This window comes from Peromyscus leucopus, chromosome 13 (genome assembly GCF_004664715.2).
Source record: "Peromyscus leucopus breed LL Stock chromosome 13, UCI_PerLeu_2.1, whole genome shotgun sequence".
Taxonomy (NCBI): Eukaryota; Metazoa; Chordata; class Mammalia; order Rodentia; family Cricetidae; genus Peromyscus; species Peromyscus leucopus.
The window spans coordinates 2041204-2059247 of NC_051074.1; the positions used below are offsets into that span (position 1 = coordinate 2041204).

Below are 18044 nucleotides of genomic sequence, written 5' to 3' on the forward strand. Positions count from 1 at the left end.
CCCAACGCGTTGGCAAGAGTTTCCACCTAAAACCTGAGAAAAAAAGTTTCTAAAATGGAGCTAAAAACAGTTCCTAGTTGTCTCTCTCAAGTTAGCGGCAGCCTGCGTGTTTGAGCTACCGGTGGGTTCCTGGCATGTGGGACCTGCAGTATGGCGGGAATGAGGCCTCTGCAAGTGGCACATTAAGCTGCATGGTGGATTTAGCCTTTGCTAGTACAAAACAAAAAAAGAGGTTTCTGGGCTACACGCTGCTTTGATAGAAACATAGACCCACTATTTCTGAGAGTTGATGGCTCCCAGAGCTGGCAGAAAATGTACCACCGCCGTGTTGGGAAGCTGAAGTGGGCAGAAGTGAAGTGAAGAAGCCGTTTCAGGCTTACAATGGTGCAGTTTAAAGCAATAGGCTCAAGGTGATATAAAAAATAAGCCACGTAAAGATGGCTACCACACAGAGAATCTGGATTATGTTCTCTTTGATATTCGTAACTGAAGAAAAACATTTGATTGCAAAAGCTGTTGAGTTATGCCAAAATGTATATTTTAAAGGTACCTTGATTTCAAAATTTGGATGTAAGGATATGTTGCTTTGGAAAGGAGGCTCTACTTTTGTTTCCACAGAAAGCCAGAGGCTATGGATTTATTCCAGATTAAGACACATCAGGTTTGACCAGCCAAGACCCCCTGAAAGGTCTCCGATGACACCAAGGCCCAGATGATCCAACATCCAGAAATGTTTCAAGGCAACTGGCTCAGACGATACACCCTCATGGACTATTCCATAATCCTAAAATTTTCTTTGTGTCCCCATAAGATACAGTGCCCCCCTTCAGCGGGAAGTAGTAAGAGAAGCTACACCCAAATTCCCAAATATACCAAGCTGACTTTGGAGATATGTAAAAGTTAAAACCTTCCTTTAAAAAAAAAAGTAAAGGAGAAGTGCTGTGGATATCGTTCTGTATAAATAAAACACTGACTGGCCAATGGCTAGGCAGGAAGTATAGGTGGGGCAAGCAGAGAAGAAAATTCTGGGAAGCAGAAGGCTAGGAAGGGAGACACTGCCAGCCACCACCATGACAAGCAGCATGTGAAGATGCCGGTAAGCCACGAGCCACATGGCAAGGTATAGATTTATAGAAATGGATTAATATAAGATATAAGAACAGTTAGCAAGAAGCCTGCCACGGCCATACAGTCTGTAAGCAATAAAGGCTCTGTGCGTTTACTTGGTTGGGTCTGAGCTGCTGCAGGACTGGTGGGTGAGAGAGATTTGTCCTGATTGTGGGCCAGGCAGGACCAGAAGAACTCTAGCTACAGAAGATTAGATAGTTGTAATTATAATTTTCCTTGTTAAAAAATTCAGAAAAGAAACTCACTAAGAGGTGTTAAGTATGTAAGTTTGAAAGACATCATAAGATAGTTCTCTGTTGGTAATACAAGACAGGATAGAAAGTGAATTAGGTACTCTTTGGACTCACTAAAATAGAATAGATAATGGAATATTTTCTCTGAGTTTGTCAAATGCAAATGGACTAGACATTGTTTAGGTATTTATTGCTTGTATATATTGTATAGAGTTATTGTACTTATTGTATATAGTTTTTCTTATACTAGCTGTAACTTTCATTTTTTTATTTTTTATTAGACAAAAAAGGGGGAAATGTGGTGATATTTTATTTGTGCTGAAATGTGATACTTTATTTGTGCTTTAATAAATAAAGCTTTTGCCTGGAAGTCAGAGGAAATAGCAAGCCATTTTAAGTGAACAAAGAAGTCGGGCAATAGTAGCACATGCCCTTAATCCTATCGCTTGGCAGGCAGGATCTCTGTGTGTTCAAGGCCACACTGGAAACAGAGCCAAGCATGGTGACACATGCCTTAAATTCTAAAACTAGTTAACTATGGAGGTCTGGAGGTCTGTAAAGACAGACAGGAAGTGACAGAGCTGGGTAGGAAGAGGAAGTAATGTAGCTGAAAGAAGAGAGCAAATCAGATGGCAGAACAGCAAGGCATGTAGGCATGGGTAAATAGGGCATCGCAGCATTTGGAAGCTGCAGAGTTGATGAGGTAAGGTTGGCTGGTGGCTTTCCCTGTTCCCCTGATCTCTCTAAGGCTTTTTCACCTATATATTTGCCCCCATATTTTTTATTTAATAAGACCATTTAGAAATTCATCTACAATTGGTGCCCAATTGTGGGGCAAGAGTTTCTACCTAAAACCCCAGAGAACTTAATAAGAGATTCTAAAGTAGAGCTAAAAACAGCTTCTTAGTTGTATCTCAGGCAAGCCATGAGCTGCAGCATGCATGCTTGATCTACAGCATGGTGGATTCCCGCCCAGTTACACAGAGGTTTCTCCAATGTTATCTTATAGGAGGCAGATAGTGGGCCCCTCCATTGAGGAAGTTCAGCATGGGAAACTTAAGGACTACAACAGAACCCCTTCCCCTTACAGGTGAAAAAGTACAAGAGTTCATATTCTAGCAGGTGAAAAGGTTTAATATTAAAGAGATATGTGGTGGAGAATTGAAGAAAGACTTAGAGAGGGTCTGCAGCATCCAAATTGGCTAAGTGGGTCATGAGAACCAGAAAAGTAGAAGTGCATAATAAACTAGAGAGCGGCTGAGATAAAGATGAAGGACACAGCGCAACTGCAAAGAAGCCTTTGCAAATCTAGGGACTGTACTAAGTTTAAAAAACACAGACTGCTCTTTGGGTGATAAAGTCCTTGTGAGTGAAGGGATATGTCTAGCACTGATTAATAATTGTGTGCTTGCTGTTTTTTTTAAAGATGATGTAATTGAATTATTGCCAAGCTCTTGTTGTTCCTTGTATGACTTGATAGTTTTCTTTTCTGTATATAAACTACTGATTTGAAGAAGTAAAATTGCAGCAGATTCAAACCACTTTTGAGTGTGTTGTCTGTCTGTCATTCGCCGAATCCTTGCCTTCCTGACTACCCAAGCCCTGGTTCTCCTATGGTTGTGATATCCCGTTGGGCCAGTCCATGGCAGTTGCCCCAACATTGCAGAAGAACTTTGAGTAACTGTCCAAGCAGCCAGCTATTTCTGTCATTCTAGATTTTTGGAAGTTGCTTACAATACACTTCCTATTTACTTAGGTAATATTATATCCTTCTGGGGTCTTTGATGTAGTTGAGAACTAGATAGTTATAATTATAGTTTTCCTTGGTTATGATAAGAGATAGGGTAGAAATGAAACCTTAGACTCACAAATACAGGATATCTTCTTTAATTTTGCCAAATACAAATAGACTAGATATTATAACTAAAATTCTTGCTTGATAACTGTTTTGTTATATGTAATTTTACTATGTTGAAGTTAAAACCTTCTTTTTGAATACAAAGAAAAGGGGAAATAATGGGTGATATCAATTCTGTATGCTGTGAAAATGTGTTGTTCTAATTTGTTGGTAAATAAAGCTGTCTGGCCAATGGTGGGGCAGAATAAGGTTAGGCAGGACATTCTAACTAGAGAGAGAGAAAGGAGAAAGTCAGAGCAGAGGAGATGTTGTCAGCTGCTGCCATGAGAAACAAGATGTAAAGGTACTGGTAAGCCATAAGCCATGTGGCAAAGTATAGATTTATAGAAATAGGTTAACTGAAGATGTAAGAACTAGCTAGTGAGAAGCCTGAGCCATTAGGCCATATCATTTGTAAATAATATAAGCCTCTGTGTGTTTATTTGGGTCCAAGTGGCTGTGGGATCACAGGGCAGCAGGAGTCGGGTGGCACCAGAAAAAAACTTCCAGCCACAAAAGACAGCTAAACCTAAAGGGGCATTTGAGGGGCAGTATGGTCTTCTCATACAGTAGAAGCTTCCATATATATATATATATGAAAGTAATCTAAATGAAATCAGCAAATGACATGGGATACAGAGCCCCAACTAGCCATTTCTTGTCACCAAAGGAAGCTTCTAGTACCAGGATTGGTTTACATCTAATTGAGTTCTTAACCAAAGGTGTCCCATGGGAACCTCCAAAGAAACAAAGCTGTTGCTAAGACTACAGTTTGCTCTCCACTAACCAACAGCAAGGCATCTTTGTTGAAGATACCTATGCAACTTATTGAACATGGAGATGTTGAGCTGGTGCCTACATAGAGCCTTCATCCCTATGTGCTAGCATCTTTGGCACAGGAAGGTACTCTGCATACTACCAGAGGAGAAACTTAAACACTAACCCACCTACAAACCCTTTGATCTACAGTGGTATCCTGTCTGTAAGATATGCTAGTGGTGGCACAAAGCTTGTGGGAGTAACCAACCAAGATCTGATTTGACTTAAGGCCCACTCTGTGAGATGGAACCCATATCTAACACTGCTTGGGTGACCAAGAACCTGAGACTAGATAGCCCAGGAACCTAGGGTAAAACCAAATACTACTATTCTAAAACAAAATAAAACATAACAAAAATAAACAAATAAAAACATAGCATCAAAATGACTCCTAATGACATTATGCTATATTCATAGATCAGTGCCATGCACAGTCATCATCTGAGAAGCTTCCTCCTGCAGCAGATGGGAACAAATACAGAGACCCACAGCCAGACAATATGCAGAGAGTGTGAGACCATGAAACACTCAGCTCTAAAAAGGAATGTCTCCATCAAATCCCTCCCTTCAAAGCTCAGAGAAAACCTCCAAAGAGGAGGTGGAAAGAATGTAAGATCCAGAGGGGATGGAGGACACCAAGAAAACAAGGGCCTCTAAATCAACAAAATCAACATATATATGAACTCACAGAGACTGAAGCAGCATGCTCAGGGCCTGCACAGGTCTGCACCAGATGGGTTTCTAGAACTAAAAGGAGAAGTACACACATGTCCCCATCCCTATCCTAGATGCATTTTCTAATTAATTATCATGTACAAATGATATACTGTTTTATTCCCTCTTTTTATACTACACAGCCCTGCCTTATTATTATAGTGTTATGGCTGAGTGTTCAAGCTTAGTGTTTTTTTTTTTTATGGGAATATTTAAAAAACATCTCAGAGACAGATGTGGTGATAGAAACCAATCTAGCACCAGAGATAGAATCCTGGTCTCTGTGTTCAACATTGCCTGTGACTATTCTTTTCCTTGAGGCCCATTTCCTTCTGTTTGTTTTTGTTTTTTTTTTTTTTTTTTTTTTTTTTTTTTTTTTTTTTTTTTTTTTTTTTTTTTTTTTTTTTTTTTTTTTATATTCTCATTTTTCTGTTTGTTTTGTTTAATTCTGATGTGTTTTTTTTTTTTCATATTTTATATTTTTTCATTTGTTTTCTGATGAGAGATTTGTTCTTTAGTTTTATTATATCAACTGGGCATTATTGTATGTTAATCAGAAGAAGAACAAGCCAATCTATCTCACTCGAATCTCACTTTTTTCTCTATACTCTTATCATCTTTCTCATTGATTATGCTCTAATGAGAGTTAACCAGCAAAGCTTTAGTCTGCGCTTATATATTTTCTGCTTCTACCTTGATAATGGCTTCTGGATTAGTGTTCACATGTGGCTAAGTGGCTCACAGAGATCCAGGGATTTCTATCTCTGAATGCTAGATTAAGGTGTAGTCAATTTTCTAGCTTTTATCTAGTGGTGTCTGTTCTCTGACCCAGAAAAAAATACACAAATTGGAACACAATAACACAGGGTTAGATATGGATGGCAAGGGAAGAGTAGAGGAAAGGGAAATCATAATCAGGATATATTATGTGAGAAAAAAAATCTATTTTTGATAAAAGAAAAAATACTCAAGCCAAAAAAAGAAAATAAGAAAAAGAGAGAATAGATGTTTTAAAAGAAAAAAAAAAGTGGTTTGCCCCCACCCCCCCCACTCTCAGGGAGTGGCACTACTTGGGAGGGATTAGGAGGTGTGGCCTTGTTGGAGGAAGTGTGTCACTGGGGGTAGGCTTTGAGGTTTCAAAAAGCCCAAGCCAGGCTGCCTGCATGCTACCATAATCCCCACCATGACGGCTATGGACAAAACCTTTAAAACTGTAAGCAAGCTCCAATTAAATGCTTTCCTTTGTTTGCCATAGTTACGGTATTTCTTCACAACAATAGAATAATGATCAGAACAATAGTAAAAGTTTCCAGTTTTACCAGTTTTAAACTTATTTCATGTTCCAGGACAGCCATGGCTGTTAACACAGAGAAACCCTGTCTCGAAAACAAAACAAAACAAATCCTCATTCCAACTGGCCAATGATGCTCTCCTAGTTTTCATTTGTTGCTGTGACAAGTACCATGACCAAATACAAGGTAAAGAAAGAGAGGGTTTATTTAAGCTTATACTTGCAGTTCATAGTCCCTCCTTTGATAGAAGTCAGGGCAGGAACTTAAGCAGGTCAGGGACTTAACACAGAAACAATAGAGAAACACTGCTTGCTGCCCACACTCTGGCTTTCTCAGACAGTTCAGGACCACCTACCTAGGGATCATGCCCTTTACTGTGGACTGAAGTCTCCTGTATCAATTAATAAGACAACCCCCTACAGACATGTCCACAAGATAATCTGTTCTAAGAAATTCCTCAAACAAGGCTTTTCTCAGAGGACTTTAGTCTGTGTCAAGCTGACAATGAAAGCTAGCCAGGACAACTACATAGGTCATTAACCACATTTGAAATTCAGCCAACTGGAGGTGGCCCTACACATCTGAAAAAAAGCCAGCAACAACAACCTTCCAAAAAGCCTGTGTGATGACTCCATAGCAGCCTATGCATGAGCACTTCTGCTTGCCAAGTCTACAGTCCCCTCATACCTGCTCCTTAAGCCCCTGGTAACACAAGCTGCAACCTTTGTCTGTAGGAGCCAGAAGCTATGAACACAATGTCTCCTCCTACTCCACCATGGCCTTCACTTAGTAAGCTTTCAGCTTCAGACTTGGCATTGATGATCTCTAAGTACAGTGTTCCCACCAAAATCATCTGAAGACCTGCTGGGAGTGCATTGTAGACTACTTGGGTTCAGATAGTATTCCTCATCTACTGCCAAGTGACTCAGTCTCAACAGCAACTCCACCTCGAACTTGATCCTCTGGGCTTTTATTTCTGAGTTTATTTTATTTAAAGATACATGGGTAATTAGATTTAAAGTAATCACAACTCTGATTTGCAAGTATAGCATTAAGCTAACACTCTCTCTGTATGCTTACTCTTCTACTGATACTCCCATTCTTCCTGAATATTTGAAGATAATGACCCAAAACAAATAGATGGAAACAAAGGTCTAACAAGTTCCCCAAGCTAAGCCAGCCTCAAAAACTAATGAAGGTGGATCCACCAGTCAGTGGCCAAACTGTGCAAAGATTCTTGGTCCTACTCTTTCTTGGGACATTCACAAAGACATGTGGTGGCTTGTTGGTCTGTGAAATAAGTCATTTTTTCTCACTATGTATATAATCTTGAGTCTACTACTGTCATGTAATTGATCACATGTCCCTTCTTAGCTTCTGCTTCTCTCAAGAACCCAGTAGTACTATACACATGCACAGCAGCCATTCACACATAACTAAACTGAATGAAGCCTCCTCTTTCTTTTTGTCATGGGGTTGTTTTCTCAAAGCCACATTCCTAACAATGAGGATTCTAACTCTTTCAATGAATAAAGGGCAGGATTTCAAGCCTGGGGCATGCCTTTAATCCCAGCAATTAGGAGGCTGAGGCAGGTGGATTTCTGTCAGTTTGAGACCGGCCCGGTCTACATAGTGAGTTACAGGACAGCCAGCGCTACATAACGAGACTCTGTCTTGAACTCCCTTGCCCTAAATAAAATAAAATAAATGGCAGGATTTCACCGATGATAATTCCGGTGTGCAGTGGGGAACTCCATACATTTGTCAGGTAGCTTTATAAAATAAGGGAGATAGTCTCTAATGTCCTCACATCCCCACCAGTAGCTGTCAGTCCAGACCATTCTCTGGGGAACACTGCTTTCTTTGACAAAACCCCTCAACCTTGAGGTTGCAATCTTTCTGCAAAGGAACTGCCAGGTTAAGTGAACACAGACATCTTTCAGAGGTCCTGAAAGGCTCGTCTGTGCATGTCTCTGTACAATTGGCCTGAGCCACCAGCCCCGGACTAGGTGTGATGTGGGCCCTCATCCCTTCCCCAAAGTGCCTTGCTTAATCACGGTAGTCTGTCTCTCCTAAAGGCTCGTTCATGTCTTAGTCCATTCATGGTCTACTTTTGATGACCCCTGTGATGTCACTTGCTTCAGAAGATCAGTGGCTCATCCAGACATTTCTTTTCCATGGGGTGTCTTAAGCTCTCTGCAGTTTCCTCAGTATATAACCAAGGGGCAGTCATGGTGAAGGAAGCAACAGTGGAGGCAGGAGGAGCTCAGAATGTCCTGGCGGGACTGTCCCCTTCCCGGCCCTGCTGGTCTGCCCTTTAGTGCATCTTGGGAGGCATTTGAGCTGAGCTTCCTTTGTGATTTCTCCACTTTTTGGAGAAGAAAGTTGATGTAGGACTCTACTGAATGAGTACACTTCTTAAATACAAGGAATATATATATATATATATATATATATATATATATATATATATATCATTGGACATGTCTGCAAGTATCTGAGAACTTCCTCCTTCTTAGAGAAACTTATCATCCACATTTTCTTCCCTTCCCAGAGAACAAAGTAGAGAGTAAAGCCTTGTATTTTGTAGCACACAAATCGGTTCCTGGCTGGGCTCTTATCTGTGGGTTCCTTGGCTTATGTGTAAGTTCTTGACCACATGGGCCATGTGTGGTTTCTTCACTTTGTAATCCTCTTTGCTTAGTGTGTCATAGTCATTCAGTAAAGTGTATTTTCAACTGTCAACTAAAGATGAATGGACAAATAAATGAAATTTATCTTGAACTCTCTGAAGCAGGTGAGAGCTGTAGTTACCATCTAGGAAGCTCCTCATAGTCTCCTTTAAGTCTGGGTAGGCCTTCAGATGTGTTGTGCTGAATATCACTTGCAGAAGCGGCAAGCTAAACTTTTTCTGCAGGTCACTGAGGATGTCATATACCATTTTTCCCACTGCATCCAGGTTCTTGCATTTTTTTTGAGAAGTCTTAAAAATATTGAGTGGAGAATTATGTCAGAATGAATTTATGGATTACAAGAGAGGCTTAGACTGGTTCAAACACCATTTGATTTCCTGTGAAGTGTCTGAGTTTTGCATACATCAGGTGACATTTTACATGTCCTCCCTGTAATAACAGACCCTTGCTTATCCAGAGCATCTCTGACGTTGACACACAGTTGACAGGAAAGAGTAGTTCTGAAGAATAATCAAATGGTGTGTCTGTAAGAGCCCTGCCAAGATGCTCCACTGTTGCCCTAACAGGCCATGAGAGGCTGTCTGGGGACCAGACAGTAACTCCCTGGAGACTGACCTGGTCTGCAGGGCTCAAGGCAACAAAGTGAGCATCCTGGCCACAGGGAAAAGACAACGCACAAAGGAGACAGGACTTGACTTCTTTATCCCCAGGGGACCCCATCACCGTCCTTTACTACATTCTAGGGCCTCAGTGGTGCCTGAAAAACAGGAACAATTGGGACAGACAGAAGTGAACATGATTTCTAGTTCTGTTCTCACGCGACCTAATTGCCTGTGACTTTCACAACTCTCAGGCTCTGGGATTTGGAATAAGTAGGCTTTGTAAGGAAGCACTGCTTGGACGTGTCCGCTCGCATTCTAGTTTCTTTTGTTACATTGCACAAGGAAACCTGAGGTGCTTCGCCCTTTAGTGCATTCCCACTTCCTATACCATCCGCTGTCACCATGTACCTCAGCCCCGGTTACTGCAGCGATGGATGTGAATGTTTCCTGTGATGTCCAGTTCTCCTCTCACTTTTGACTTCCAAGAAGAGAAGGTCCCTCCTCCCTGGAGGCCCTTCAGCCTGTTGGCTGCACCCAGAGGTTCAGCATAACACAGCCAGGGCAGGCTTACTGTCAGGGCTGAGTTCATTCTCCTCACTTACCTGAAACTTCTGCTCAGAGATGAAGCCGCGGTCTCGGAGGCTCATAAAGAAAGGAAACGGCTTTGTGATGGCACTGGCAATTTCTCCCTTATTTTCTTTGACGTGCTTGAACATTCGGCCGACTCCTCTTCGTCGTCAGTCGACTCCTCTCCGTAAGCTGACTCCTCCTCATCAGTCAACTCCTCTTGGTCATCAGTTGACTCCTCTTTGCTCTGGTCTTCTGTGGTTGCCCTAAGGGATAGGTTCCATGGAGAAGTAGAAACTGGTTTACAAGAGGCTACCAATGGCTGGATAATTTCTGGCATGAAGGATGGTCTATTCATAGCCAGTGTGTGTAAGTAAGTGTGTTTGTGGGAGAACAGAAATAGAATTTTTATTTAAGGAATATTTGAGGGTGTAATAGAAGAAACCAGGGATTTTGTACATGGTGAATGGGTTCACCTGTGCTAAACAATGACCCAATCTCTAAAACAAAACCACTCAATTAAATGTGCAATCTTTACAGGTGTTGATATGATGCTGTCATGGCTGATTTCACATGTCATCAGGAAGGACATTTTTGGATAACCTAAAAGTTTAAGTTGATGAATTTTTGTGTAAGGAAATTTGTATTTCATGATGTGAGTAGTCTCTGTCTAATCAGCTAAAAACTAAATGGAACAAAAGAGCCACTGTCACCTCAAGTGACAGTTCTCTAGCATTCTCCCTTCAAACTGCCTGTACCACATCTAGTTAACTGGTCCACTCTGCTGATTTTCCCCCCAGTTTCCATAATCATGTATAATTATACATGATACCAGTTCTGTTTCTCTGCAGAACTCTAGTATGTATTTTATAAAAGAAAAAGTTACACACAAAGGAACTTTTGAAAATGAGATATTAAGTATTCTAACACTGAAAGACAAGTGCCATTGGTTAATGACAAAGAAATCTCAGAAGACTTAAGAAAATGTATTTCCCTCATCTGTAACTGCTGGTGAAGGAGTTGTCATTTGGCGGCACAAAATGGCTTCAAAGGCCCTTTGCTGGTAAAGAGTCGCATTAGAGATAGTCATAAAATATCCAACACCTTGACCTAGGCAAAAGAATGTCAGTTTCTTCTTCTTCTTCTTCTTTTTTTATTTTATTTTACAATACCATTCAGTTCTACATATCAGCCACGGGTTCCCCTATTCTCCCCCCTCCCACACCCTCCTCTTACCCCCAGCCTACCCCCCATTCCCACCTCCTCCAGGGCAAATCCTCCCCCGAGGACTGCAATCAACCTGGTAGACTCAGTCCAGGCAGGTCTAATCCCTTCCTCCCAGACTGAGCCAAGTGTCTCTGCATAAGCTCCAGGTTTCAAACAGCCAACTCATGCAATGAGTGTCAGTTTCTTCTTAAGAAAAATATAAACGAAGCCAGGTGGTAGTGGTGCACGCCTTTAATCCCAGCACTTGGGAGGCAGAGGCAGGTGGATCTCTGTGAGTTCAAGGCCAGCCTGGTCTACAGAGTAAGTTCCAGGATAGCCAGAGCTACACAGAGAAACCTTTTCTCAGGAAACCAAAGGGGGAAAAAAAAGAAAGAAAAATTTAAGTGACTCATACAGAATTTATACCTTCAGGCAATTGGGATTTCCCCCAGGAGAATCTGCAAGTCCATCTCATTATAGTGCCCCCCCCCTCTGCCTAGGGTTTCTCTGTGTAGCCCTGGCTGTCTTGGAACCAGCTCTGTAGACCAGGATGGCCTCAAACTTGCAGAGATCCGCATGCCTCTGCCTCCGGAGTGCTGGAATTAAGGGCGCACATGCACCACCACCTGACCTCAGTATATGCCAGTTTAAGTTAGCTTTTTAGTGCCTTGCCCTTAAGCTTGAAAGAACAGTAGGCTCCAGATGTTTGTGGATACATAACCTGAAGGAGTAGAAAGGACCAATGAGCAAAGGGAAAGACCCTTGCCAGAGAATCAAAGATGGTGCTGGGAACGGAAGGGAACTCCAGAAAACAAATATTGGCATCAGATAGAAATTAATACAGAGACCCATTACTGATTAGAGTTCAGAGACTAAATACGAGTTCCCAACCTTAAATGAGACATCAGTGTCACACCCCTTCTCACATAGCTCAGGGAATTCTGTAGAAAAGGGTAGAGAAAGACTGAGAGCCAGAGGTTGGAGAGGACTGCAGTGTGCTGTGTAACAGTTTCCTCAAGACTGAAACGTCCTATCCTGCTGGGAAACTCCCTAAGCAGAAAGGCAAACAACTCAAGACAGTGTCATTAAGTCCCAGAAATTGACCAGATTCACTAGGACCCTCCCTCTAAGAGTAAACAATAAAGACTACTGAGACAAGACTGCTCTCAGACAAGCCAAGTGGCAAAAATACTGTGAGACCAGACCAGACCAGCTGCTTAGAAGAGGTAGAAAACAGCTGAGCTTCCTGGAAGAGGTTTAGCCCTACTATGTCACTTGGAAAGGACACTCTCCAAGCTGTTGAGCTGCCTGCAGGCTGTGCAGTGTGCTCCAGGTTCCTAGCTTTGTGAGCTGCCACCCATGCTGGGGTGGGCTTTGGTGATGCAGTTGTCTTTGAGTCATTTCTGCTCCTGTAAGTAACCCCTCACCCATATTCCTGTAAGTAGTTGTGGTGGTTTGATTAAGAATGGCCCACATAGATCCATATTTTAATGCTTATTTAAAGGCATTAGGAGGTGTGGCCTTGCTGGAGTGGGTGTGGGTTTGTTAGAGGTAGTATGTCACTAGGGGTGGACTTTGGGGTTTCAGAAGCCCAAGCCAGGCCCAGTGGCTCATTCTCTCTTCTTGCTGCCTGCTGATCCAGATGTAGAACTCTTGGCTCCTTTTCCAGCACCATGCCTGCCTGCATGCTGCCATGCTTCCCAACATGTTAATGGACTAACCCTCTCAACTTGTAAGCCAGGCCCAATTAAATACTTTCTTTTGTAGAAGTTGCCATGGTCATGGTGACTCTTCAGAGCAATAGAAACCATTCTAATACAGTAACTCCAATAAAACTTACGGTTCATCAAGTTGGACTTTGGTGGTATCTGTACTTTGGTCTGTCATTGGCTCCCTGTTTTGGGTGAGTAGAATATTGACCCTCCCTAGAAAAAGTCTTGTCATACATCACCGTGCAATAATGTATTTGAACACAATAGGACAATTGCACTCATGAGCTTATAGCAATTGTGGTTATTTTCACAAAACCTCCACAGAGGTGGGGTATAGTAGCACATACCTTTGATTCCAGCACTTGGGAAGTAGAGGCAGGAGGATCCCTGTGAGTTTAAGCCCAGCCTGGTCTACATAGAGAGTTCCAGGATAGCCAGAACTACAGAGTGAGAGTCTGTCTCAAAAAACTGCCCCCCTTTTGGGGAATATTATTTTAACGTGTATTGCATTTTTCCTACTGCTTTTGTTAACAATTCAAAGATGTGTTTAATTAACAATAAAATTAACCTGCAAGCAGGAAGCTGAGTCAGGAAGTAGCTGACAGGAAGTGGTAGGAAGAAATCACATGTAGGAGGGTTTTTTAAGTTGGGTCTGAAATAAGGACACAGGGGTTTTTTGGAAGACACCAGCAAAGGGAGATAGTTAGCTACTTGCTATTTAGTCTCTCTGAGCAAGCAGAATTCCACCTAAACCATTAAATTGTGAGTTCTTTAGATCAAGATAAAATTTCCCTTAGTAGCTTTGAAAGAATCAGTGCCTGAGGGAACAGAATCCCCTCAGGTTGTGGCCTCTGAAGCTGTTGCTTAAAGGGCAGCCACCGTAGATAATAAAAAACAGATAACAACAATTGGTGTCCAATGGGTGGTAGAACCACACCGAAGGAGGAGTCACACCAGCCAGCTCTGCTGCACCTGCTGTCTGGACTTCTCCACACTAGCAGTTGGCTGTTGCTTGCCCAGAGAAGTCAACAGAATTGGTGAGCAATTTGGAAAATCCTTTAGGACAGTAAGAGAGAGTTAAATAATATTGAAAAGAATTTTTTTCTATGTTAAGAATGGGAAACATAAGAATGAAGGATGCTAGGGCTCTTTATACTGCTACCTTAGAAGGCTTGAAGTTAGAATCAGAATATGGGAAGATTAATGATTTAACTGACACTGATATAATACAAATAATACATACTATCAGTATGGCAATTAATATCTTATCAATAATAGCCTTGGTGTGGTTTTTTGTGCTAAATATGACAAGTGGATTAATAGGATGCAGGCCTTGGAAAGGTATACTAATGAAAAAAAGAAAAAATGCTCAGACAAAGACAGAGGAATTTAGAGCAGAATGTACCACACCATTGCATTGTGAAACAGGAGAGGAATGGCCTAAGGTTATTAGAACACCAACTTTAATATATGCAATTACTGTTCAACAACAACCAGCAGATGATACTTATCCCCAAGTTAATCCTGTAGATATGTTAGACTTAAGGAGATTTAAGGAAGCAGTAGTTTCATGTGTTATGCATTCACCCTTTGTAAGACAGATGTTAAATTCATGGGCAACTAGGAATAAAATTATTCCACAAGACTGGAAGGATTTAGTTTCATCAGTATTAGAAGCTGGTTCTCAATTACAATGAAGAACTTGGTGGAGAGAGGAAGCCAGGGTCCTGGAAAAATGAGGTAGGACTAGAGGTCATAATATTTCCCAAGACCAAATTCTTGGTGAGAATCAGTATGCTGACTTGCAAAGACAGTGTATGTTGGATGATAACACCCTGATTCTATGCCATATAGTGCCTTTGAATGAATGGGACAGGGTTGAAGAACCAGGAAAGAGAACTGAATCATTTACTCAAATTATACAAGGCTCGAAAGAAGTTTTCACTGATTTTTTACACAGATTAACATCAGCTGTAAATAGAATGATATCTGATCCAGACACTAGACAAATATTAATTAAAGCTTTTGATTTTGAAAATACTAATGCAGAATGTAAAAGAGTGATTAGGCCTTTAAGGGTAAGATCAGTACCCATTGAAGAATGGATCAGAAATACAGTCAATATTGGCTCCTATATTTCCAATGATGATACTTGGATAGGAGCACTGTGTTCTAAAAATATGAATAAAAATCAAAATGTTAGTTGTTTTAATTGTGGTAAACAAGGTCATCTGAAAAGGAAGTGTAGGCAAGGTGCTCCTAGAAACAATGCTTATTCTAAAAATAGTTCAAACAGAAGGCTTCAGGTTTTTGGAGTATGCAGAAGGTGTGGCAAAGGCTGACATTGGACTAATGAATGTAGATCAACAAGGGACAGGCAGGGTAACCCTTTGCCATTGGGAAATGCCCTGCAGGGCCTCTTGCAGGCCCCAATATCAATTGTAGTTCAATCATTCCCTGCCAGTATTAGGGGAAATTCTCTACAAAATGATTTAATGCCTGATGTTAAAAAAACACACTGATATGGATGCCAGAACAACTTTAGAAGATAAAACAAAACTTTCAGGAGAAACCATAAAGCAAATATTTTGGCAGACTTCTATAAATGATCAAAGATCAAAGTTAAAGATATAAATAAATGGCATAGAAATTGAGGGTTTGGTAGACATGGGTGCAGATGTAAAAATAATTGCCCTGAAATCATGGCATCCAGATTGGCCTCTTCAGGAAGTAAATGTTCAGCTTTTAGGAATTGTTTGTCTCAATTTAAGGTTTTTTGTTTTGTTTTTGTTGTTGTTGTTGTTGTTTTTGGAGCTGAGGATTGAACCCAGGGCCTTGTGCTTGCTAGGCAAGTGCTCTACCACTGAGCTAAATCCCCAACCCCAGTTTAAGGTTATTTTAATTACAACTTATTGTATGTATGTTTCAATTTTTGTTTGAGGTATTGTGCCTATGCAGTTCATTTGGAAATGTAGGGTGAAGTTCTAGTTTTTGAAAGCTATTATTATAAATTATATAGGATAATCAGGAACATAGGTTAGTGGTTAGTCACTTATAACAATCAAATTTGAAGATATGTTAGGTATGTTTTTCAGATAATATAGAGATATATTTTAGGTATATCTTCAAACCTTTCAAAGACCTACAGGATATGGTATTTAAAATGTTTTGTTAACTTAGAGATTTTCATGACAATGAGACACAACTGCTCCTGACAGCACCAATTTACTTCAGAAATGATGGACATCAAAGAAACTCCTTATGAAGTTTGCTTTCAATGTGGCAAGGCTAGCCATTTGGGCAAGAAGCTGCTCTTGCCTGGACTGCTTGACAGTATGTTGTATAAACTAGACATGCAGGACCCACAGGAAAGTGACCACTGAATTTTGCCAAAACAAGGCAGGATGGTCTTTCAGGGTTCCTGCTTCACAGAAGAAACTGCCAGACATTCTGCAGAACACAGAGGAAAGTGACTGTCAAAATTTGCCAATACAGGTGGACAGTCTTTCAAATTTCCTGCTTCACTTAAAAGTCTGCCAGATACTATGGGCCTGTAGGCTGAAGATGGATGCCCCAATGTTGCAGAAGGAATTTTGGGTGACTGCCCAGGCAGTCAGATGTCTCTGTCATTTCCAGAGTGTTTGGAAGTTGTTTGCAATGCACTTTTTGTTTACTCAAATAATATTATATCCTTCTGGGGCCTTTGATAGAGTTGAAGACTAGATAGTTATTGTTGCAGTTTTCCTTAGATATGATAGAAAGTAATTTATGTATAAAATTTTGGATTCACTAAGAGAGGATAGATTATGGAGTATTTTCTTTTAATTTACCATTCACAAATGAATTGGAATTCAGTACATTGTGAATGTAATCCTTACTTGATAATTGTTCTTATCGTATACAGTCTTACTATGTTAAATTAAAACCTTTCATTTTTGTTTAGGAAAAAAAAGGGAAATGTTGGGGGAATATTATTTTAAAGTGTGTTACATTTTTTTTCATACTGCTTTTGTTAACAATTCAAAGATGTGTTTGACTACATAAAATTAACCTGTGAGCAGGAGGCTGAGTCATCCTAGCTGACAGGAAGTATTAGGAAGAAACAAGGGTTTTGTTAAGTGGGGTCTGAGAGAAGGATGTGGGGCTTTCTGGAATATACCAGCAAAGGGAAAAGGTTAGCTACTAGCTATTCAGCCTCTCTGAGTGAGCAGAATTCCACCTAAACTATTGAACCGTGAGTTCTTTAGATTTAGATATGTCCCTTAGCTTCAAAAGAGGCAGTGGCTGAGGGAAATCTGTTGCTTAAGGGGCAGCCACTGTAGATGATAAAAAACAGATAACAGCACTCCCCACCCCCAAGATCAAATAAACTGAAAGTATAGATGGGAAAGCTTTGGTGGTTGAAGGCTGCTGGGTGGGCGAGTGAGTTTTCTGCAAGGACGTGGCCTCTGGCAGGTCTCTCATGCTTCAGTGGCTCTCACCTGCAATCATGTGCACACAGACAGCACTGATGGGACACAGTGGGCCATGTTTAGATGTGGTATGAAAACGGCCCCCACAGGCTCATAGAGAGTGGCATTATTTGAAACAATAGGACATGTCCTTGTTGAAGGAAGTACGTCACTGAGGGTGGGCTTGGAGGTTTCAAATGCTCAAGTCAGGCCCAATGTCATGCTCTTTTCCTGCTGCATGTGGATCCATATGTAGAACTCTCAGCTACCTCTCCAGCACCATGTCTGCCTGTGCCACATGCTTCCTGCTAATATGATAATGAACTAAACCTCTGAACTGTAAGCCATACCAAATTAAATTCTTTCCTTTATAGGAGTTGACATGATCATGGTGTCTCTTCATAGCAATACAAACCCTGACTAAGACATGAAATCTCTTAGGGTTTTTATTGCTTCAACAAAACATCATGACCCAAACCACTTTCATGTCACTCAATGTTCATCACCAAGGGAAGTCAGGACAAGAATTCAAACAGAACAGGAACCTGGAGGCAGGAACTGATGCAAAACCTATGGAGGGGTGCTGTTTACTGGCTTGTTCTCCATGGCTTGTTCAACCTGCTTTCTTATAGAACCCAAAACCACAAGCCCAGGGATGGCACCACCCACAATGGGCTACGCTCTTCCCCCATCAATCACTAATTAAGAAAATGCTCGACCCTTCCTCAGA

The 18044-nt window shown here is 41.1% G+C and overlaps 1 protein-coding gene across 1 annotated transcript in view; it reads right to left on the minus strand.

The window, feature by feature from the left end:
* LOC114697856 (nuclear body protein SP140-like) overlaps positions 1 to 18044 on the minus strand; it is a 50703-nt gene that overhangs the window by 18640 nt on the left and 14019 nt on the right. Inside the window, exons 2-3 of the mRNA XM_028876190.2 lie at positions 9981 to 10211; positions 8898 to 9066 (exon numbers count right to left, since the gene is read on the minus strand). Coding sequence (XP_028732023.2) covers positions 8898 to 9066; positions 9981 to 10094 — 283 coding nt within the window. The 5' untranslated portion in view covers positions 10095 to 10211. The remainder of the gene's footprint in view (positions 1 to 8897; positions 9067 to 9980; positions 10212 to 18044) is intronic.